Here is a 24,577-nt window from a genome sequence, read left to right as displayed (position 1 = left end):
AATTTTCAAATGCAAACTTAAAAACTGGTAGGAGTACGGTTTGAGGCTTTGTTTGTTCTCTGAGTATTTTTTTTGAGGGGGAGAGGGAATAACAACAGCTTTTCTTTTGTTCCCCAATAGATGCATCCTTAATTGCAAATGGATAAATATACCCATGGTTATGAAATATTGCAGACAACGTCCTCTGCTCCAGATTGATTTCACCTAAGCCTAACACTGACCCACTTAGGTTAGTCAGAGAGTTAATCTACATCAGAAGCCCTGGCTCCCTCTCTCATCACCCTTCCACAAGCTCGCTCAAGCTCCTACTCAGCCCTCACTGAGGCTGCGGCTCAGACAAACACAGCCGTAGGCCTGTTCCGCTTATAGCGCCTTCCTCAACCTGCTGCTGAGAACTAGCAATGCTGACACACTTCCTGTCCCTATGCACACCCCCCCCACAACCACATCAGACATGCATGGCAGAAGAGCCACTTCACTGTTTCTGCACAACTAAAGGCTGTCTAAATTGGGCTGACCTTCCTGTGGCTGGCTGAACTACGAAAATAGCTGCAGAGATAGGGAGAATCTCAGCATTTCCTTTGTAATAGCTTCCATGTAAAAATTATGCTATTTCTGAATTAAATAAATTCAGAAGAATTTATAGTTTAAGCAAGTATTAAAGCATATTTGAACAAATTAGTCCTCATAGTGGCCCTGCAAGGCAGGGGAATAGCTATAATAAAAAGCAAAAGAAATAATAGATTGTATACTAGGTTATTAAATTAATGACTACCAGCTTAATAATCTTAAGAGGCTTGAGCAATAGATCTCCCATCGAATTTTATCAAGGATTAATACAGTTTGTTTCCCACACCACTGAGGCTATCTGCATTCCCAGCTGATGACACAGGCTTAGCAACATGCACAACTCTGCATCTTAGATCTGATGCTCATGAGTCATAAAAATAAGGAGAGGACTATAAATTCTGTTTATGTCTCTCTCTCATAAGATAGATATGTAAAGCAACTATGTAAAAACAGCTATGAAAACTGTCCTCTCAGTCTTCAAAGACTTAAGCAGCACTATATGATTCCCCTTAATACACTGTCTAGAAGTCTAAACTTTGGCAATTATTTCAAATGAAAAGGAACAGCAGGAGGCTCTGTTGAAGTGAATATAAACAATTATCACTTGCACGAAGGCTATGCCAGCTATAAAATAAACTTGAATAATTTTGCTCTTGAAAAGACTGAGCACTAAATTAATTACGTGATATGGCAGGCCTCTCAGTTGGTAGTCAATGCATCAAGCCTTGTATGTAGGGTCATGCGAGAACACCGAAACACGCAGCAGAGAGGGGCAACGGCAAATCTCACAGCAATCCTGTTACATTGGGGCCTTTCTAATGGCTGCACCAGTAACTTCAAAATAATACTGAAGCTGGTGCACATGCCATTACTCTGATAGGCCGTAACTAGCACATAGGACTGGGGAGCAGGACAGAGGTGTTGCGTTACTCTTGCTAATTTGCAAGAGAAATGCAGTAACACAAGAGCATAAAGATGGGATCAAATGAGTGAGGCTCATCCATAACACAGCAGGTTTGGCAGCTTCTAAGACGTATAAGTTCTTGTATCTCCAGCATAAATCCTGTGACTTTTTAACTAATTCAGAATTATTTCTTATTTCCTCCAACCACTTTCTTTCAATAGCAAAAATCCCCTCAGTATGTGTCAGACGAGCCCTTTACAAGAAAAGCGAAAAGAAAACCCGAGAAGGCAAGAAGAAGCCGTATAACATTCAACACGTTTGATAAATCTGGAGAATTGTAAAGATAACTAACAACTGTCAGAGGACACGATCCTTTCACAGAGAGTGGAGAATTTCATATTGAGATTCGATTAATCACTGTCTAAAATGACATGTGAATAATCAAAACTGATGTTTGTTTATGAACATAATCCATAATACAATTCTTTATGAATGAGGCAGGCAGAAATGCAAAAGCTACTTCTTTGCAAGTTCAGCGAGATGCAATGCATGCTAAGCAGCAGAAAATGGTAATAGTCTGCCACTTTACATGCAGAATCTTCTGAGCTGTGACAACCATACAGTTAAAAAAAAAATAGAAGAAATATGGTCTAAGTATATATTTATAGCTGGCCTTCATCTTTGTCTTTCCATTTCATAGCTGGAGTTTATATTCAAGTATAACATAACAGCAAGAAAAAAAAAAGTGTTTCTATAAGAAAAGGCACACTATCTTTTCCTCTTTCTTTTCTCCTTTTTTAAAACACTAAGATTTTGATTTGCAAATCTGATTTATAATAGCCTAGGCAAAGGAATGAAACTGATTTACAATAGATAAGAATTTGTCCTTGAAAGTTTATATTTGGTGAGGTAGTTCTGATGCTGTTTGAATCCATTTTTCCCCCCAAGGAAAAATGAATTTCTGATATATTTGGATTTAAGAGTCATCAGAATTGGAGTCATAGCTGTTTTTCAGTAGGCAACCCTCCGCAGTTCATCTCAACTTCTGCCCACCATGTGCATCTTTCTCCCTCTCTCTTCCTTCTCGTCTGTCACCGCAATAGCAACAGATCAGAAAGTCCTGGAGCATGGAAAGCCACACAGCATCTTCGACCTAATGTGAGGTCTAGCTCTCTGCAATTTGGAGTGAAGTTGCTTTTCTAGTATACTTCTGATTTATTGAGGTCATTGGCACTCCCATTAAAAAAAAATATATCAGGTAAGAGTCACTACGAAACAAGTAGAGTAGATGTCTAACCTGTTGACAGGTATATTGCACACATCTAGCTTCTCATAGCTAATTATTTTTAAGAAGTTATACAGTAAAACATGCTCTCTGTCCTCTATACATGATCTAAATTTAGTATTAATAAAAAATTTTCTTTGCATCATTGAAAACAACTTGAACTGGCAGCTTGCAAACTCAAAGCAGCCTAAAGCATTTAAGTGCTTTCCAGCTTCTCAAGCAGCTCTTCAGATGTCATGTTCAGCTCCATGCTGCCTGGCTACACTTTGTACAGTACCTACCTCAGGTATGTCTTCATGAATGGCAATCGTAGCCTGTCTGGAGCACACATGTATGTATGGAGCAGTCTAATATTTTACGCTGAAGGATTTGAAGATCAGAAGTACAGAAGTATGTGCATAAGCACCAAAAAATGCAAAGAGCAACCCAGTAAGAAGAACTGAATGCAACTTGTACATATGCTTTTATAAACTTCAGAGGACTAAATTCTACAAGATACTTTTGTAAATCAACCCTTTGAGCCTATTTCAGTACTTGCAGGTGCCACCAATGGCATTATAAATGCTACATAACTAACAATAGAGAAAGACCCTGCATTTGAGTGACAGGTGTCACAAAACCAAGGAGAAAAGATCTATGCGCATTTAGAATGACCTGAGAACTCTATGTTTATCTGCGTAATTGAATCAAATACATTATATATGCACAAAATGCCCTCAGTTTCCCAGAAACTTAATGCATTGTAAGACCTGGACTAAACCCTGGTTAGAGAAGACAAAGCCAAGTTCATTAATAAGTGTTTCACTCTAAAAGAATGAATATCAACACAGGGTAATTCTATATCGGGATCACCCACAGCATTATAGGCTATTATATATGCCCTGGATGGTATCTTCTATCGGGCAAACAGCATTTCCCCACAGCTGTGACTTTTTAAACATAGAGGCCAAGCCAAACGCCCCTCAATGCCTACACGAAACACTTCCCTGTCCAGCATTTTTCTCTCAAGGAGAAGACACGTGCTTCAGGCTCCCGTCGAACGCAACCAACATTACCTGACCTTCCACAGCTCCTGTGATGCAGCGATCTGGCACACATTAACCAGTGTGGGTCCCTAACAGGGTGTGAGGATAAAAGCTGAAGCCAAACAGATGGTCTTCTAAAAATCTTCCCTAAAGTGTTCTGTGTACTAAAACATCACTTACCCAACTCTCATCAAACTTGGTTTCATTTTTAAGTCTCAAGCCAAGTTTGAAGAAAAATATTCATCTGGGAACAAGTAGGGGAAAGAGTCTTTTTCCTACACTTGAATAATATAGAAATTAATCAATTTGGTTCAAACCTTACAAAAATTAAGAAAAATAGAACCCAACCCTTTTGAGTATAGGCCAGGCACTGGGAAAAAGTTGACACAAAACGCAAAGTTATGACCAAATGAAAGAAAGAATTGGAAAGGGAACTGGAACTAAGCGTTAAGTATAACGACCTATCAACACATTATATAACGCACACAAAATTTCAGCAGACAGAAGTCACATCTGCCCAGAATATGGACAGCTATTGTTTGAAAGCACACAGTAACACTGCACAATAGTTTACAGTCCTGATTTGGTGGTCACACACCCACCAATACAGTTACTCATGAATAGTCCTGACTAGCAACAACTGCATACTCAAAATAGTAGACGCTAATTTTAGCAGCGTGTGCAAGATTGGCAACAGACTATTATACCTAGCTAATAAAGGAATGTAACTAGACACCATTAAAATATTCCAACTGGAAATTATCTAAACCTTCTGAATTTAACAAAAGATGCCAGAAGAACAGTTAACTACCATTAACTAGATACAACAGCACTGTATAGCTGCAAAAAAACCCTGTATTTCCATAGCAACTTGTGTCAAGTATACCTACTCTATATTTTAAATGTACATCAATATAGAAAAGTGTTTGGATGAGTATTTGCATCATCTCAAGCTAGAAAAAAGCAGTAGCATTTCTAAACTAATACTACCACAGTAAAATCCTGGTCCTGGTCTCTCAACTTCAGCTTGGCAAAAACATAAGGGGGAGGAAAAAATAAAAAAATTATCTGCCCAGTAGATGATAGGTTTTATCCAGAAGCAAAACAGTACATTTATACTTCGAAGACCAAGACTCTTTAGATATAATTTGATTACATCTAATTTTAAAATTGGATTGTTCCTACTATTATTTGAATCCATCATGCTCAACAGTGCTTGGATGTACCTATATCATTAAACGTCTTTGAAAAAGTGTACCCTAATTACATTAAAAATAAAACTAGGTTCAGCTAAGTAACTTTACATTATTTCTTGCGGTAGGTATACTTCTAACTCTGCTAGTGAGCAGGATGGTGTGTTCATATGACAAGCCAATGTGACTAGTTTCAGCAGAAACAAGACTAGGCATTTTTGCTTCTATTCTGCAAGATGTACTGCATGGATGGCCCTCAACAAGAGAGTCATTAGCTTAATAATTGTTCATGACAGATTCTGAGCGAGATATTCCAACAGATTATTGCAGGGACTCCTGGGGTAAATAAGAGAACGGTTTTGTCCTCAAGATGAGAAAGAAAGAGTATGCTGTACCAAATGATTAGTATGGTTCCTTAGGGGCTAATTGTTAAGCAAGAGTATTTACGATCACAGGACTGCAGAATGAGGGCTTTCATTGCAAGGCAATTATCTATACAAAAAATAACTTTAATACTTTGGCATTTTTATATCCACTGCACTATTTATTCTACTACATATTCTATTGCAAGAATAACCCCTGGTTACTAGTACACAGTGCTTCATACTTTTTTACTGCATTAAAAATTGAATAAAATAGAAGAACACTTAGAAATGAGTTGAAGAACAATAGGTCCTATTTAACTATCAAATACAACAGTATTTAAGTTTCCTGCTTTTGATCAATATTTATGTGACAAGCTATTCATTATTCTTCTCCTCTAACAGTTTAACACTGTTGCTCTTCCCACAGCCTGATCTGCACTTTTATGTATTTAATTTATAACAGTTTCACGGAAAAGAAGTATTCAAAGAAAAAAAGTGCTGACACAGCATGTGGATCTTTCTACCAAACCACAAATCTTCCCTAATGTTCATCTTAAACAGAAAGCAATTCTGGGAAACAAATTAATGATATAAATCATATTATCATTACCCACATAAAGATACTCTGTTGTAAGTCTTTCTGAAAGCTACAGTGAGTAGCTAAAAGAATCCTATGAGGAAAACGTCTGGTTCTAATTAAATGATCTAAAAATAGAGTTGCATATACATCTAGGACCAAGCCATCTGTGTTATCTCCCTAAGATATGTTATTATACATCCAAAATGATATCCCTTTCATCACTGCAGACAGTCAAAATCATGACTGACCTTTCTTTCTCATTTGGGGGGAGGCGGGTAAGGAAGGAAACAAAATTGAATTGAGACAAGATTTTTTTAAAGTCAGATGCATTGTTTTAAAATCTCTTTTCATACCTACCTCTGTCAATCATGAGCATGATTCAAAAGTGGATCCCTCAAACAGTAACAGTAGTTAAGTAGGATTTCTCCATTAAAAACTTCAACTGCAGTAAAAAAAACCTGCTCTATTTTTTTTAATTGTTTTAAACAGTTTGTTTAACTGTTATCTCCTTATACTGACAATTTAAGGAACAATATTAAAAAGTAATCTGGAATAAAACTAAATTTAAAAAAGGTGGGTTAAAAGGTTGGGTAAGAGATTCTCATGACATCTTTGGTAATAATAAAAGATACAGGCAACTTGCCTTCCGTATTCAAGCAAGAGACCAAGGAGATAGAAAACATCCCTTTTTTCCTTCCTGCCAGCCATCCATACCATCAGCCAATGCCTGAGGCGGGGAGGAAAAAGAGGAGGGGGGGAAAAAGGGAAGGAAAAAGAAGAGGAGGGGGGGAAAAAAAGGGAAGGAAAGTTTGTTTAGGAGGGAAAGCAAGTTCTGGTTAGTCAGAGCAGTAGGAAGTTACCCCACCTTGCTAGGAGAAGGGAAAGCAGAGTGCAAACTGCAACTCACTAGCAACTCCCTCTAGCAGTTCCCTCTGTGAGCCACTCGCGATACCTAGGATGGTGCTTTGGGGCCATCTCCCTGTTACAGGTGCCATATAACGTATGGGTTTATGCTGAACAACAACTCTGACAGGAAGAACTTTCAGGAAAGAGTTTGTACCATTCCACAGCAAAACAGCCCCAAAACTGATGGAAAAGCAAATACAAAGACATTTGTTTAATAAATTACAATCTCAAGCAATGTATGTTAACCTCACTTTACGCTTCCATTTCTATCATCAGAAATAAGAACGCCACTTTACAATAAAATAAGTATTAATTTTAACCACAGATCTCATAGACTAAAATATAAAGAATATACCTATAACAGTTATGATGAAGCGCAATTGTCTACTTTCCCCTATAGCCTTTCAATTGTTATACACTTTAGAATAAAATAATAGGCAAAACGAAGACTAACCTTTGAATAAAAGTCATTTATTGGTCTCCACTGTTCTCCATTCAAAAGGTAGGGGACTATTATTTCATAATCTTTTGACCGGTCCTTTGGCATCTGTTGTCTTGCAGATTGCAATTTACCGTCCACATTCTCTCCTAGGTACAGAGGGAAGAAGCATTTCACGTTAGCGGGGAACAAAATCTGACAACATGAACCTTGTTATTTAAGGGATCTAGCAGTATATTTCAAAAGGAAATAAGTTCAGGAAAGGAATTAAATGTTAAAACACAGCGGACTCACACTGTCAATGTCAAAACCTATACAAATTTCTAAGAGAACCGAGGTTCAGGGAGAGAAGCGCTGAGGTTATTTCCACTCCTGATTAGATGGTATGTTTCTGTAACAGCAATTTAGACAAAGACTGCACGGCAGAACTAGTGAGTGGCTGGGGGGAACTGAACCAACAGCAGTCCCATACAGCATTTGAAATCCAATGTCAAAACTATGTGGATAATTCTTGTGCCTTTGCTTTGAGATATACAAACGTTGTTGCTGTTTCTGAAGGCATTTTCATATATTACTGACTGCTGTCTTTGTACTAAATAACTTCTCTGAATTGCTCTTAAGGGTCCCAGCCAGAATTCAGAAACTATGGTGATGGGCGTTGCACAAACACAGGGTGAGATAAGGTATAGAGATACCAGGATGCAAAGAACGTGGAGTTAGGATGCAACATTTCAGTAAAAAAATTTTGGGAGAAGTACTGGCACGAGCTCTTTAAAGTGTTACATCAAAATCATGCTAGAATTTGGATTTTTTTTCCCATTGAAGATGATGGCACATGGAAAGCAGGGGCAAACGCAGTAGATGACTGTCTTTTCAGCATCGTTATTAAGAAGCTAAGAAAGCTACAGGGATTTAAAGGAGATAAGATTTTATCAGGACTAGTTTTCAGTAATTACGGTAAAAAGTTAGCAAAAGCTTTGATCACTCCACTCTTTCTATCCCTCTTCTCCCAGATCCTTCTTCCAAGAGAGAGTCTTGCTGGATGAGACTCAAAGCACTGGTGGTGGGAGGGGGCACAGTTCCCATCAGGGAGTAACTAGAGCCCTAGTTTCCCCAGGGTGAGTTAACCATGCTGTTGCACAGTGCCAGCTCTCCCTAAAGGCAGATAACGATCACAGATTTCCCCTTATGTCCTTTTCATTTCCGTGGCCGAGTCAGCTGGTCCTCACATTTTGTGACTTTGAGTCACAGCATAAATATGATACAGTTACTTTCCTTAAACCTCCAAATTTATGGTGCACAGTAGATTTACTAGTTTTAATCCTAGATATTTGATTATCCCCCAAACACTTTTTAAGGTACCATTTTACTCCACTAAATATGGAAATACGCAGTTGTCTTCATTTTAACAAGTTTGAACTGTGTACAACAAAAGACTGAATATTTACTTATCTGAGTGGCCTCAGCGTCTCTATATGGACATGCAAGGAGGTCATGAAGTACTAAGAACCCCTAAACATCAAGGGTGTACATTCACATTAGCAAAAGAAATGTCTGGAAGAGAATATAAACTCTCATTGAAATAATGCTCTACTCCTACACAGTAAAATGACTTCAGTTCATATTACAATGTCAAAAAGCTATTTGCATGCAACATTTATCATGTATTTTTCCTCTCACTAAACATACTTAATGGTATTGTGCCTGTCAAAGGAAACAGTTCTAAAAAATCCTCACCATACAAGACCTGGAAATGTTACTGAGAATAAATCTTAAACAGGAGGTAGGGATAGCTTTCAGGTACCATGGGAAAGGCAAAACTCCTGTTGTGTGCACCACATTCCTGACCTATCATCCTGCTGAGTTCTTCTCCAGGAGGACAAGTTCTGAACGTGCTTTAGAAATCCATCCATCCTTCATTAAAATGAAGAAGGAACAGCATTACCTTTGTTCCTTCTTCCCTCTAGGAACTTTGTCCTAGGAGGTGCAAAGGGTGGGCGATGGGACAGCACTAAGCTGGGGCTCAGGGCTGAATCCCCTTCCAGGAACTAGAGGAGAGCTGTAGTGCCAAACCTGGCCAAAACATCACAGTGCTCAGTATGGACATCCCAGCAACCTGATTTCCTGTTTCTAGTCACTTAATACTTTGAGGGATCCAGAGCTGTGTCTTGGGGGAGAACGAGCCCAGTTTACTCACTATTAGAATTAGTTTAAAAGCCATTTATAGAGTCATTAGTGCTAAACTGACATGAGAGAAAAACAGGTCCACTATTTCCAGCATGCTTTTTAAAATACGACACTTTCCCTAAAATGCCCCAAAAATAGTAAGATAAAAAGACAAAGTATATGCGGGATAGGAGAAGTTATTTGTTATATGAATGTTGCTGTACCAAAAGAGTTCTCGCCCTAACCTCAACTGAGCCACAGATCCCAAGCTAACAATGGTCTCTCAGGACACAGGTCATCACTTAGAAGTGATGTTCCAAACCCTGCAAACGATGTAGTTCACCCACGTGTAAGATATCATTTCATCCATTTCAGAGAAAGAGCAAGGGGCTAATTAGTATCCAGAGTAGACAGAACATCACAGCTCCTCATTCAGATTATCAAGCATGAAGTTCCTCTCACAGAACAAAAATTTATGAAGCAAAACTCAGAGAAATGAGAAAATCTTGGCTCTAGTCCTGATTTTTTTCTTGGCTCACTAGAGCAGTCTCAAGTGTTTGAATTAAATGACTCAGGCCCTTCTATTATTTTAAAGGAGTTGCACTCTGAAATTTTCATGGTCTAAATTTTAAAAAACCCTATGAACATACTTCTCCCCTGCAGACACAGTCATCTATATCCCTTCCATGCAGGCTTACTTGATGGAGTTTTACCTAGATATCGGGAGATGTCAAAGTCTTTCTAGTATTCCTACGTGTGGAAGTTGCCTTTGTTATTAATTTGGCAAAATGTTAAAATCAAGGTTATCCAAAAAAGAAGAGGGGGGAGGAGAAAAAGAGATCTGCATTTGTGTACCGATGTGCTGTTCCCTCATTACATGGCACTGTCCGGAAAGCTAACTGTTATAAAACTATCAAGGAACAACTGCTACACAAACTATGGCTCAATTTTGTCACTCTCTCTTCCATTCTTTGGGATTACTTACACGATAAAGTGATGTTTGTTGTGCATGAAGAAGTAAGGTTATAGTGAGCAAATTTTAATCTTACACACATGCTTACTTACTTACACACCAAAAATGCATACATATAGCAGAAGTATTGATACTCTGGAGACAGAAGTCAAGATAGGTTTATAGGGAGCAGTAATATCTTCATTGGAACAGATAATTTATTTGGAGGAAAGAAAATAGTCAAGCCTTTGGGTACACAAACTGAAACTATAGCATTTATAAAATACAAGATCAATTTCTGTGTAGGTTCTTTCCTTCAGCCAAATATTTTGCTGCATATCTGAATGTTTTTATTTAAATTACTGCATGTGATAGAAATCACAGTTTCCTGAAAGGTGGAAGAAGCACCATGGCTGCGTCACGTGGCCTCATTCTGGAAAGCACTTAATGTTACGCATTTGCTTAATTCTCAGCTGCCCTCGGTACAACATATGCACGTTACAATTTCTTTTGTAAATCAAAGAGTGATGGGCTTCTGGTTTAAGGTCATTACATTAACGTACTACGCATATTTCTGAAAGAGTACAAAATAAAACAACCCATATAGCTGTGAGCTTAACTCGAAGACACTGTTTAAATATAAAAGTAGATGGAAGATAAAGAAAGGTAAATATTTTTAAAAAGGATCCTGCAGACTGATTATGCAGCTTCAAAGAACAGCTTGTCAGAAAACAAGATACTGCAGCTGATGAAGAGGAACCTCTGCATATTTATCTGGGACAGGGAAAGATGGCAGTATCAAAAAGGCCTACAGAGCCCAACGGAACAACAGGATACAGAGATAAGAAACATGGGTAGAGAAAGACACAAAGCAAAGCCTGGAAAAAAAAAAAAAAGAAAACAAAAAGGTAACCATAAGAGACTCAGGCTAAAAAAGGATAGACATAACTGAAGTTGAAAAGTGCAGGAAACCTTGAAAAAAAAAAAAAATAACTGGTACAAACAGTCCCACAGTCCCACATCAGCACCTAATCTGAACAGCTGTGTTGGTTTCTGAGCAGATACAAAGGTGGAATGGTCGCTGGCATCGTCAGAAAGCTTTAGCAAAGTGCTTCGGTCACACGCAGCCCCAACCTCAGACCACTGCTGTAAACACCAAAGAAGTTATCCCCAGGAGGAAGCCCGGCCGTAAATCTACCCATCTTCTGCAACCAAACCCCTGTTATCCTGCAGCTGTCTCCCTTCCTGGCAGCTGGAGCGAAAGCAATGCTTTCCAAGGGTAAAGCATACTCCCCTACGGTACTTGAGCCAAGTGAGAACGGCCCAAACGGATGAGCGATAACAACTAGTTCCTCAGTGCCCCAGTCAGATACGACGTAGTTTCTTGCACAAGGACTAAACAACACACTCCTGTGGATGTGTGTTCCCTCCAGCACCCCTTTTCCTTTCTCTTTTTTTTTTTTTCCTTAAGGTTTCATTCCCCGATGTCTTCTGTTGATTACGGGCCTCCCATCTCAGAGCAGGTATCTCAGAGGACCACCAAGAGAAGAGGTGCGTGACCAAACCAGAGACCTGCACTCACATAGGGTTTTCATGTCCTTGGTCAAGTGCCACAGCTCATGGGCAGAGACGCATGGATATTTCCCTCTCTGCCTCTTTTCATCTGTGTTATCAATTTTGATTACGAATTCTTTGAAGCTGGGACATTAAAGCTGTTTGCATTACATTAACAATGAGGCCTCTTCTCTGTGGAGACTCTTGGCATTACAGCAATACAAATAGCGTTAGAACTGAAATCAAAGAATTTAAATTTTGGTGAAGTGTCATGAGAAGAGGAGGGGGAAACAGGCCATCTGTACTACTAGAAACCTTTACTGGACCCACGTTTCCTATCTTTTTAAATCACATGCACCTACTTATTCACCTACTTATTTTCCGTTTCAGTGAAATTCTGCCCAGTTCTCTCCGATGCAAGCTTGTCTCCCCTTTTTCCACAGGAAAACCTTCACAGTCAGGTCTAGCTGTTTTCTATTTTCAGCCAGCGCAGAAGGTAACTCTTTTGATCCACACACAGCCCACAAGCTCCTTTATTCTATTTTCAGTTAAATGAAAGGTACTTTGTACAAACAGCGAGATGAGTAGATGTTATCTATCAGTGACTTTTGTGCAGCTTAAGTATTATCCCTCTGCAGTGTATTTCTACAACTGTTCTTCTTCGCACCGTATCATGCAAGGACTTGTTTGCGAGTAGTTACAAACAGTTTTCATCTTTTCACTTTGCATTTCAGTTCCTCTGAGCTCTGTGCAAAATAAACTCTTAAGCACGCGGCCTGACGTCTTTGTTTAACGGCCGCTGCCGCCTGAGGAAGCCCAGATCCACTTCAGATACGCATTAACTTAAAATTAATAAGGTTTTAGTCAGGCAGTACGGTTTATTTGCCTTTACGATAAACAGAAAGGAGGACGCTCTCAGAGCTGAACGGGCCGGGATAAAGCAGACTAAAGCGAAGGGGGAAAACAAAACAAAACAAACAACCCACCCCCAGACCAAGCTGCGCGGATGCCTGCAGAAGGGCTGGCTTTTCTTTATCGCACGGTTTCCGCTCCCCCAGACACGGCGCCCCAGACCTGCGCTGCCCTATAGGCCCGGCGCATCCGTTAACACACGGATTTATAATAAAGCCGGCGTCCCTGGTGTCCTCCGGTGTGTTGGAGAAGAGCCCCCGTGCCGCCACGTCAGGGTAGGGTCCTCCCTGCCCGCGCCGCCATGTCAGGGGCAGGGTCCTCCCCTCCCCTGCCCGCCCCACGCCGCCATGTCAGGGGCAGGGTCCTCCCCTCCCCTCCCCGCCCCACGCCGCCATGTCAGGGGCAGGGTCCTGTCAGGCCCCAGGGCCCTGCTCACCTCACGGGGCTGCCTGGCCCAGACCCGCCCTGCCAAGTTATATTTATTAATACTGCCGATTATAACAACATGTCATAATAATAATAATAAGCACTGCATGCTCTTGCGCTCGACTTTTTATTAGTTCGGAACCGCAGATTACTTTCCGCACTCACCTTTACCCATCTAAGCAGTAGGCTGAGTCTCTCCACAGAAGTCTAGTTAAATTAGTCCCTTCATGGCCCGCCTTGAAAATAACGCTGTTATTTAAAAAAAGCCACCTAACTAGACACCAAGCTGTCCTTGTGTCTTCCCACCATTCCCAAACCCAAGACCTCAGGCATCTAGTACAAGTAACTTTCAAAAAACAATCAATTGCACGGATCACCTCAGGCATGGGTCTTGTCTTTTCCCTCACATTGGGGGGAAAAAAATAAATAAAAAAAAAATCACTACTCGTGTACCAAATTTTTCGAACCTCAAAAGTCAGCAAAGGTCTTAGATGAGCCTGAGGACAAGCAGCAGCGAGGTGACTCCACGCCTTTCTGAGTTTAATTTTCTGTTCTTTCAGCTTTTAATGAAAAACGATCCCCCCACCCCGCTCTCACTCTCCCGCTTGACAGGCCTGTCAGCTGCGAGCTCATCTGTGCGCGATTTTGCAGCACGTCCACTTGATCTTTCACACTGCTCGGCTTCGGGAGAGCCAGATGAGAAATACGAGTTTAAGACACCCTGATCTCCTTTAACTAAACAGCATTTAAAACAGGCTTTTTACTATTTCAGCTTTATAATTCGAAGAACTATCTCCTGTCATCACTTGTTCTTGCATGAGTCATTCCCTTCCTAAACCTAATTCTGCTGATGAAATAATCTGCGTTGGGAACAGCCCTCCTAACCCTCCCCCATGAAATCCCGTAAACTCTCTGGAAAAACGTTGTGCGCTCAACATTTTAATGTGAACATGGGAGCAAAAGCTTAAAACTAAAGGTATGCTGCTGTTCTTGTCAACTGAAGATTGCTGCGGCCAGTGTCACTGCGCAGCCAGCTGAACAAACTAATGACACATCTTAAAGCAAAAAAAGAGGAGAGAGCAGAAAAAAAAAAAGAAAAATAAAATGTTCATTGTAGAACATACCCCCTAAGCAGTTGGATCATCTTAATCTTCAAGCTTCTGTAATACAACTGTTGGAAGGCTCTACGTCTGTGCACAATAAAGTGCTTTTTATTCAGGGAACCATATGACTCCATCAGTCATTCAAGCATATGTTTGGCACAGATTGAAAGTGAAAAGCATAGCTAAGTCAAATATTTCAAAACTGAACTTGTCTTTCTAACACACATGGTTTATATATTGGTGTAATATCTATATAACTTTTCAGTTCTCATACACTGTAATGTCATGGCTAAACTACAAAATGATGTCTTTTGCACTAGGCAGCTTCGCGCTTCTTGGGAGTTCACATATGCCAAAAAGAAACCTACTAGAAAATTAAAAGGGAACTATCATATTTGACAAGTCCTCTATAAAACCTTTAAGATAGTTTTTTGTTCCTTTCGTTTCCTGAAAACCTATTTCTCAAATCAGGATGCTACAACTTTCCTTGCTAGACAGCAGTGCTGTAACAAATCCAGGACAGCGAGGTCCATTTTAGTCATGCACCTGATATCGGTCTTCTCTTATGTTTGCAGATGAAATATTGCTTATCATACAGAGTTACTCCTGCTGATGCAAATGCGATTAAAGCAATCTTGCAAGAGCACAGTGTGATTAGACCATAAGTAATGCGAGAAGGATTTGGGCTCTCATTATACAAAATGCATATTGAAATGCACTCAAGGAAAGAAGCTAGTATATCTCAATATCCTCTCTGTTCTCAAGAACAAAATGTGAGGAGTGGAGTTCCGAGAACAACATTTGCCATTGACTGGAGGGAGGGGGCAGGGAGACTACAGAACATTTCAAATAGTGAAAACTAAGCTTTATTACCTTGTATAGCATATATGCATATGCTATATTTGGGAAACAGCTGTCCAGTCTCATTTGTGATTTTGTTTTGTTTGACTGAGGAATTACTATTCAGGACCAGTCCAAGGACAGAGTTTTGATTTTTTCTAGATAGAACATTTCAAAATTTGAGAGAAATAAGCCAGAGAAGTTTTGAAACAATAGTGCCTTTCAGCACACTAAGCTATGGGTATGTATTGAGTGGTTCCCTCCCATGGAGGGGCTCAGCGCTTTGAGTTTTCAGGGGAAGGGGCAAATTCTGGATGCAAGACTCAAACCCAAAGCAGCTTCAAAAAGGAAGCAGCAAACTGCTTAGGAGAACCTCTGTTCTCCTACTGCAAATCCTGTCTTACGTTTGCTTCATTTCCAAGTCATGGTGCCGCCTTCTAAATTGTCCTAGTCATTCTTTCTCATGAAAACAAGCAGGACAGTACTAACAATAGGTAAGGAATATCAACAGCAATTGGGGTTTGCCCCCAACAGAACCATCCTGCACTCCCTTTTTCCATCTCTGCCACGTCCAGACATGAGGAAAGGGGTTGTTAGGGGAGCAGGGAGGATGAAACCAAAATTAATCCAGTTTCATGTAACAGGCTGATGTTATACACAACTCACGCCATTAGGAGACCAGAGCAGACAGTGAGAAGGTTTGTGAGCTGCTGCCAGCTGACAGTATGCCTTGACGGTATGCCTGTTCTCCGAGAACAGCACACTCCCTTTTACAAAGGCATTTCCAGGATGCCACAGTGAAGGATGTCCTGTCCCAACTCAGCATCATCATTCTTATGTACAGCTGTGCAAGCGCGGAGAATGACCTGGCAGCTGAACACAGCAACATCTCTGCACCGCTTCCCTTGTGTCCCCCCGAAGGTGCTTCAGGAATACCAGAGCATTCTTCTCCAGCTCCTCCCCTCCAAATCCTCCAGAAAGGCTCCTTTACACTCAAAATTACTCCCCAAAATACAGTTTCCTCTCAGTCTTATAAAAGGTACTGTTCAATCCTTTTTTCCCAGCGATTTATCAGCCTCCCCACCCCGCCCCAAGTAAAAGGAATCCTTAGCTTAACAACATCAATGGATGTTCCTTCCCATACACAATATATGATCATCAGTGAAAAGAGAATGGAGTTTAAATTGTGCTTTTCGCATGCACGCAGATCATTCATTCAGGTGTTCGCTAGGAAATCGCAGTTAAAACAGAGCAAACCCAGCTGAAGCAAACTGCAGGATTAACTTAGGTAAATGTGCACAGGAAACCTTTTGCAGTTCTTTCCCAAGCCTAGCAAATGAGCTGGATAGTTAATACCCACCATGCATTTTTCTCTGTATGGGGAATACCTGCTACTGGCATTACACAACAGCAGAGAAAGAAAAATTAACTGCACCTGTACTAACATAAGCTACCAGTGAAGTCTGTGTCCTCCTACTTTTTGAAATGCAAATGAAGAGTGAAAAATTAGAGTTATTTAATGCTCTTGTAGCCTCCTGTCCTACTCAGGTTTACATGTGTAACCTTACAACAAACGTCACCATAAGCACAGGATCTGTCCATAACTCTTGACTTCCATAGGCTTTTTCAGGAAGTTCGCTATGGAAATATTGAACGTTTATTTTTAGTGTTTCCTCAGGGCAAGGAGAACATCCAGGACATCTTCCCATGGCACTACAGCAGCTTTGTTCACTTAAGGGACACACATTTTGTTCCTTTCCAGCAGGTTTTAAATAGATAGCACACACATCAAGTTTTACAAACGAGCCAAATCCACAGTGTTGAGACAATTTATCCCAGCTGAGCATCAGATCCATAAACAAGGAACATATACAATACAAATTAAATAGACAAGCTCCTTCTTTCTTAAGTGTGAAGATTTCTTCTGTAATGACACTGCACTTCCCCCTCAAAAGCAAGTGTTTACCCAGAGCCTTCCTCCAGTGGGATGTATTTTCCTCACTTAAGAGGCAATAGATGAACACATACAATAGTATTTACTATACTATTTCAGTTGAAATGTTTAGATGATGCTTTAAAAGCTGTGATAAAAACGCAAGATGTGCATTTAATCTGAATACAGTTTTATGACCTCCAGTGCAATGGAACACAAATCAGATGCAGGATGCTGTATCCTTCCCTACACAGGACCAAATGTTATTCCCAGCTATAGCTCTGACACCTCAGCTCTCTCTGTGGGAGAATACAGACCTAAATAACGTCGACCAAATAACTCTCTTCCTCATATTTTAATCACTGAGCCAGCAGAGGACCTTAAGCACGCTATGAAATTAATGAGTGCATACAGGCAGCACGGATGAATAAAGGTATTTGTGATGCCCGGCTCCATGCAGAGTCAGGCCTGCATGCTCACCTCACTTATTTAATGTGGAATTAAGACAGAGTCAGGGATTTCTTTTTCTACATAACTGTATCAAAACAGAATTCCATAAACATTTGGATGTGGTGAAGTTTCTATTCTGAAAATATTCTTTCAAAAGTAAGCGGTCACATGAAATTTATTTCTCTTGCTTCATCAGCTATTTTCAGATTTGAGAAAAGTTTGAATAGAAGCACAGGAAACAGCAAACTTTCACCATTGTCAGAAAAAGGTTTTGCACTTAAATGTGGCTGATGTATACTGTTAGAGCACATTTCTAATGACTGACACTGTTCCTCTTAACAAATATCTCATAGAATAAACTAGTGGAAGATCCTTTTGTGCCAAGTCCTGCCTCCAGCTTTTTATGCCTCGCTGTATATTATCCAGCATGGTTAAAAGCCCATGAAATGTTCCGCTTCTTGCCATATTAGATCATATATTTTGGACAAGAAAGGATATGTTTATCCAGTCTATGGTTTCGTCATGTTGACCTGATGGACCAAAAAAAAAAAAAAGTTGTTTCTCATTCTAATTCCAAATCCGGGTGAACAGCAACACCATGTATATGCAATGTAAAAAACTTAATGAAACAACATGAAGTAATTTAACAGAGGAGTCAGGATTTCTGATTAGATAATGCAGTTCATCAAGTCACTTTCTGAAACACTGGTGCTAACTGGATATCAACACATTTTCAAACTCTTATGTGATGCTAAATAGCTAATAGTGACAACATTCCTTCATTTCACCAAATACTATAGATACTACTCCTCTCTTTGTGAAACGGGCAAAAGAAGTTGGCCATTAGCAAAGAGGTGGTATTGTCAGAGCAAGAACTAGAATTCATGGAGTCCAAATGCCTAGTACCACATTTCCTGAATGCGTGATGCTCTCTGCTGATAAGCCTGCTTGATTAAGTCACATCACTACTGATAGACTTACTTATACTCTTACCACACAGTTTATATGACTATCAGAAAACAACATTTCATCTCCCATTCTTCAGATGTATCATTTTTCACTGCGCATTGCTAATATAAGCCTTCCACAGACCTTGTGCACTAGTTCCAGTGCTGTTGTGCTCCTGGCTACAGACTTGGTCTCAGTTAAGAGATTTTAAGGTAATTGTGATTTAATATCATGTATTAGGCAAGTTTACTTGATAATTTTAGCATTAAGCTCAGTAACACACGGATAGCCTAATCATTAAAAGTTCACCAGCCAACCTACCGTAAAAGACAATCACAAGCTTGAAAATCTGGCTGAGAAAAGAAAACTACCCAAGAAGGCATAAAAACATTATTCTGAGATTTTTTTCTGGTGTGCACATGCTGGAAAGGTTAAAATAGTCATGGATGACAGACTAGTCAAAGTCACAGACTTCACCAGATCAATAGGCACTTTTCAGCTGAGTGTCCAAATTGCAGTAGGGAGAAGGGTCAACGTCCTGGAGCAGGGGTCTCAGAAAAACCAATACCTTTTCTCAATTATCTTGTGAACCTTTAATTAATAAGATAAAAATTTAATGCAATGGAAGCACTTTGCTCTGTGTTAACCAGGAATCAAAGGGATCATCCTTTTGCACTGTGCTGTCCTACCAAGAATCATCTGCAATCATCTAACAGATGTTATTAAGTCATGCAGTTTTCATTTAGCCCTTTGTCGATTTGTCCTGGAGACTCAGCAGGTGTGCAACCTCTGACTGTGCAGGTGCAACTTAAGCCTTTAATATTACAAAGTTTTAGAGATGAAGTGCATTCATCCTATCAGTAATCTGAAAAGGATACTTGTATTACAACGAGCACACAACATGAAGAACAAAATCCGAGGTGGCATAGAGTAAAACGCAAGAACTTGTAGAGGAGAAGGAGGCATCAGAAAAAGGGATTAAAGAAAACCAAAAATCCCCCTAACAGTACTAGCATGAAGAGCCTGACCTCCTAAGCAGGACTGGATGCTGCACGAGACGTAGAGCTGAGGAAAGCCTGTTGGCATGATGGAGCCTGGCCACGTTAGCATGACAGCATTTCAGTCCTAAATTGTAAACACTACCCCTTGAAATGTCATTTCTCCATTTACAATGACTGTCACAGGAAAAAAAGTCAAGATAAAAATCGCCCAATTGGCCCTCAAACACAAAGTCTCTAATAGTCAAATTCCCAGGTGCCAGGCTCGGCAGCAACAACATCAGAAGTGGGTTTGTCGAAATCCCCTGGAAGCACACGTACAGGCTGCTCCGTTGCCCTGCCGGCTCCGTGCTGGCAGGGGACTGAAGGTGTCACATTGCCTGTTTGACAAACAGAGCTCGCTGCTGTTGATTTACACGTAGCACTGGAGCCCTTGAGCGCAAGCGATACTGCCCAAAAGGACGCACATGAATACTAAGCAAAAAAAAAAAAAAAGCTCAGCTAGACTCCTTGGACATTTGCACTGGCAATTTGAGATATGTTAGAGCACAGGGACCACTAGTGATAAATCTGTCAGTATTAGGACGTGTGAGATCTGAACAAGCGTGGTGAAGAACCAAATAAGCCATTACATGAATTCAGCCTTTTTAAAGCAGAATTTTGTGATCAATAGCATCAATCTCGGCTAACAGCTTCAGTGAAAGCACCAGATAAACATAACCCTCATCTGCGGCTGTCACTCGTGTATCATTAGGGAACTGCCACTGGGGCGGCAGAGCAGGCTGAAATGCGGCCCATCTGCCCCTCCTTAGAGGATGCTCTCTGTGGCTGGATGGCGACCTTTCCAAAAAGCTCAACAGCTTTTTGGAAAACAGGGGATGAGCAGCTTGGCAAAACACCACCAAACAAAACCGGCAGCCCCTCAGCAAGTGGGAGAGTTAACGATGTGAACATAATGTGAAGAGTGGGCATAATATTCTCAGCTGGTGGATTTTGGCACGGATCTAGTGAGCCCTCTGGACAACAGCGGCAGCTCGTGCCAGGCTGTCTGCAGGGGAGCTGATAGGGGTAATCGTCAAGCAGGAAGGTGATTAGACACAGACCGTAAATATCCGCCACAAACTCTGGACCAGTTTGAAAGACGACAATACTTTAAAGTGAACTCTAAAAGACAGGTTATGCTGGAGAGATCAGTTTTAAAGTGAGAGGAAAAAGAAAGATATCTTTTCATGTAATTTATTTTCATTACGGCCAATGCAGTTGCAATCAGTAACAAAACGTCTGGCAGAAAAGTTATTTTAAAGTAAAGAACTGTGGATTGAAGTTTTAGGATTCTTTTTCCTCCTTTGCTGTTCTTCCAGCTAACAGCTAATACCTAAAAGAGAGTTAAAAGGTTTCTCCCAAACACACTGTTTTGGAGAGTGCCTTTATACGCTCCCACTTATATTGGCTTCCTTGTAGATACAGGAAGGCCTTGACTCTGCAAAAGGCTTACAGAGATGTTGAATTTCAGGCATTTGACTAAATTGGTAAGATTACATGCTATCCTATTAGCTATTATTCGCCAACAAGAATGCAAAGCAAAATTAGCTTTTCTGTCGAGGCCAGCTTTTCAGCAAGTTTCCCTTTTTGTTCATGATGGTCCTTTGAGTCAGCAACCAAGAGTTAGCAGTTTTGGAAATCTGAAAATGCAATTGTAAAACCATAAAAATTGGCAAGGGAATGCATACTAAGAGTGGCAGGCAAAACTGTTTCCAAGTTGCCTCACTCAAAACCTGATAATTCCAGTTTAATATTAGAACTGCTATGAGGGCAGTCCCAGTTATGCACCTCTTTTGCCTTTTAAAATAACCACATTTCATTATCAGTTTTCAAGGCACATCATAACTTACACTTCCGCCGTAATCACTCAGCGTGCGTCTAGGTAAAAGTGAGGATGCCCTGGCAGTACCTTCAATTGCTAAGACTGTTAAGGGAGCCCGTTACTCGGCACACGTCATGGTGTTTGGGAAGCGCTGGGCTTCCCAAGCGACAGGGCAGCAGCTTGGTCCGGTGGGTCCCAGCAGCTGAAGCCCATGGAGGAAACCTGCACCACCGGAGGAGGACAGGGTGGCCCCAAGCACAGCTAAGCCTCCTGCTGCCGGCAAAGCTGAACTCGGCCAGGAATAAGTTGCAGTAGGAAAGCCAGCTGAGGTAAAAATTGCAAAGCTTCAGAACAGCAGCACAAGATTTGTCTCAACACAGCTGGGAGGACTTTTCCTCAGTGGCTGCTTCGGTGGGTCCAGAAGCTCGTGGCTGTAACTTTCAGCACCTCTATGACCAAGAAAGCACATGCACCCTGGCAAATCAAAAGCTGCTCTCTACTTCAGCAGAGAAAAAGAATTAAAATAAAGGATACTCGCTAAGTACTCTGGCTGGAGGTACCAAAAGAGCAAATTGTATACATATTATGGAAAGAAGAGGAGGAGGAAAGAAGTAGCATGGCAGAGGGAGTTTCAAACCAGAAATGCAGCTGGGCTGCGAGGGTCAGCAAGTGCCGCTGTTGCTCAAACTTGGACATCCACTGTAACGATGGTCAGCTGATGTAAACTCTACAGAGAGCTTAATTAATCAGGGTAAGCATAACCTTAGAGCCTGAGCTCAGCTCTTTGAACCATAACATTGACATCACCTGGTCCAAGAAACGCTGTTGGAAGTCAGCTAGAGTACGCTCACTGTAAGCCCTGTATCTTGATTACTCAGTGTAGCAGGTCTTTTATAACAGGCCAGCCTAACAGGAGTTCCTCTCCCACTTACCGTTTCTCTCTGTGACCAGTCTGCCAAGTCCAAGCCATCCACAGCTCGTCCTTTTATTTTATTGTAGGGACAACCACTTTGGAATATGTTCCTTTCTTGACTTCTGCCGCACGTGAGTGCTGGGAGACCCTTACCTGGGCACGCAATGGCACGTACCCTCGTCTCAGCGTACCTTGACCACGTGCCGCAGCTCTCAGCGGAGAGGAGGGTCAGGGCCGTAGCCAACTCTGCGCTCGGAGCAGCCGGTGCCCGCTGCCTCGACTCGCGCAAATGCCAAGGGGAACAGTCACAGGCGAGCAGAGGCCCCAATTTCTCTTCATCTACCCAAAAACTTCTGCAGTCTTTTACCCCCAAAGTGCTGATTTGGCATAAGGGAAGAAATAGTAATGTAGAGCAGGAGGAGTTCAAACCCCTCGCAAAGGCAAAGCGGTTTTAACTTCAATTCCTGTTAATCCATTAACATAAATCCTAGGTGCTCCCTTGAACTCTGCGACAAGCCCCGTCTACCCTAGGATTTTTACGTGCTAGCTAATATACGACAAACCTACACCTTTATCTTCTTCCTAGCAAATACAGCGCCAAAGTCCCAGTGAAAGTCACTGTGCATAAATTTAGAGACAAGCAAACATTTACAAGGTTTTAAGTTACAATGAAAAAAGACATAGGCCAAGGGTTTGCACTGACACGCACACTCTTATCAGTGCTGTTAAATATGTTTATATGATAGAAGCTCCCTCCCTCGCTCAGATGCGGCATGCACTGTCAGCTGCTGCTCAGTGAAGGCGACAGGCCCAGGGGCCCTCCAGTGATTCCTGGATAAGCCACAGACTTGCTGCACAAAGAAGGGGACAAGCCACTTCATCTTGCCACGCTCAGTTCCCCGATCTGTATCGGCGGTATCACGGAGCCAAGCAAGTACTGCAACACATCCTTAAAGCTGAAGTTGGTTCTCCCTGACCTCACTTTGCATGAGCATAGTAGCGAGTAAAATTTAATCTGGCAAGGAAGCTTTTACCATCACTTACTTTTTTTTTTTTCCCCCCTCCTTTTCCCTCCCCCCCCCCCCAAGAAAAAAAGTCCCCCACGCGTTGCTGGCCCAGCTGGCAGCGCTGCGTCCCAGGGCTGCGCTCAGCCCCGCGCTCGCCCCCCGCTCCGGAGGGGACCGAGGGGGCAGCACGGGCCCCAGGGAGGGCGCGGGACCTGCCCGCCGCTCCGCTGCTGCGGATCGCCCCGCGGGGAGCTGCCCCCCCCCCCCGGCCATGGGGGCACGCAGCGAGCCTTCCCGAAGGGCTGCGCAGCCCCCAGCGCCGCGCACCGCACCGCTGCGCGCTCCCCCAGCGCGGAGCCCCGCGGAGGCGGCCGCGGCCGGAGCGGGGGGCGCGGCCGGGGGCGCAGCGCTGGCGGCGGCGAAGGGGCCCGGAGCAATTCCGGTAGCCCTGGGCGCCCGGGGAACCGTCCCATCTCGGCCAAACGGCTGCAGGGTTTTTTGGCTTTTTTTCTTTTCCCCCCTTAAATTTGTTTTTTCGCTTGTCTCGTTAAAATGGAGTGTAGAGTGAGGAAGTATCTTAAAATACACACACATATATATATTATATATATATCTCGTTAACTTACCTTGAGCTCTGGATGATGCTAAAAAGAGCCAGCTGAGGCTCAGCAGCAGCATGAAAATCTGGGCCGGGGGGTGCGGAGGAGGGAAGCGCTGCTGCTCTGCATGGAGACGCTTTGACATCTTAGCCCAGACTGAAGGAGACAAACTTTCATCAGCTGGGGCTGGAGAGCAGCACCATAATATACAGTTACAGAGAGGAGCGAGCTGGGACTCAGGATGTGAGAGATTTCCTGCATGCAGTTAACTCCAAAACCCCTCCTGCTCCTGCATGAGCTGCTGATGAGCTGGGCTTTGCTTTCTTGGGGGGGGGGGGGGGAAAGTTGTGTGTGTGTGTTGTGTTTCTTTTTTTTTTTTTAAACAGAGGGGTGTTTCTTCTTCTTCTTCTCCTTTTTTTTTTTTTTTTGGCAAGAAAAAAAAAAATCTGTTGACCGTTGCAATAAATGAGCAGCCTGTCCGCGCTGGCTCGCAGGAGGCATTCAGGCTCGTTAGCGGCAGCCGGCAGGCCTGCGCGCTGCCCGCTGCCAGCGCTCGCAGTTCGCATTACAATGGAACAAATTATTGTCCGCGGCCGCCCCTCCGCGGGGTCCTACCGCCCGCCGCTCCGCGCCGCGGCCGCCCCT

The 24,577-nt window shown here is 42.0% G+C and overlaps 1 protein-coding gene across 1 annotated transcript in view; it reads right to left on the bottom strand.

The window, feature by feature from the left end:
• ADAM12 (ADAM metallopeptidase domain 12) overlaps positions 1–24,258 on the bottom strand; it is a 207,543-nt gene extending 183,285 nt beyond the window's left edge. Inside the window, exons 1-2 of the mRNA XM_068951456.1 lie at positions 23,960–24,258; positions 7,283–7,416 (exon numbers count right to left, since the gene is read on the bottom strand). Coding sequence (XP_068807557.1) covers positions 7,283–7,416; positions 23,960–24,077 — 252 coding nt within the window. The 5' untranslated portion in view covers positions 24,078–24,258. The remainder of the gene's footprint in view (positions 1–7,282; positions 7,417–23,959) is intronic.
• Between the last annotated feature and the right edge of the window lie 319 nt (positions 24,259–24,577).

This window comes from Struthio camelus, chromosome 7 (genome assembly GCF_040807025.1).
Source record: "Struthio camelus isolate bStrCam1 chromosome 7, bStrCam1.hap1, whole genome shotgun sequence".
In the NCBI taxonomy this organism is placed as follows: Eukaryota; Metazoa; Chordata; class Aves; order Struthioniformes; family Struthionidae; genus Struthio; species Struthio camelus.
Note: the sequence above shows the minus strand (reverse complement) of the source record. Positions and strands in the feature narration are given on the sequence as shown.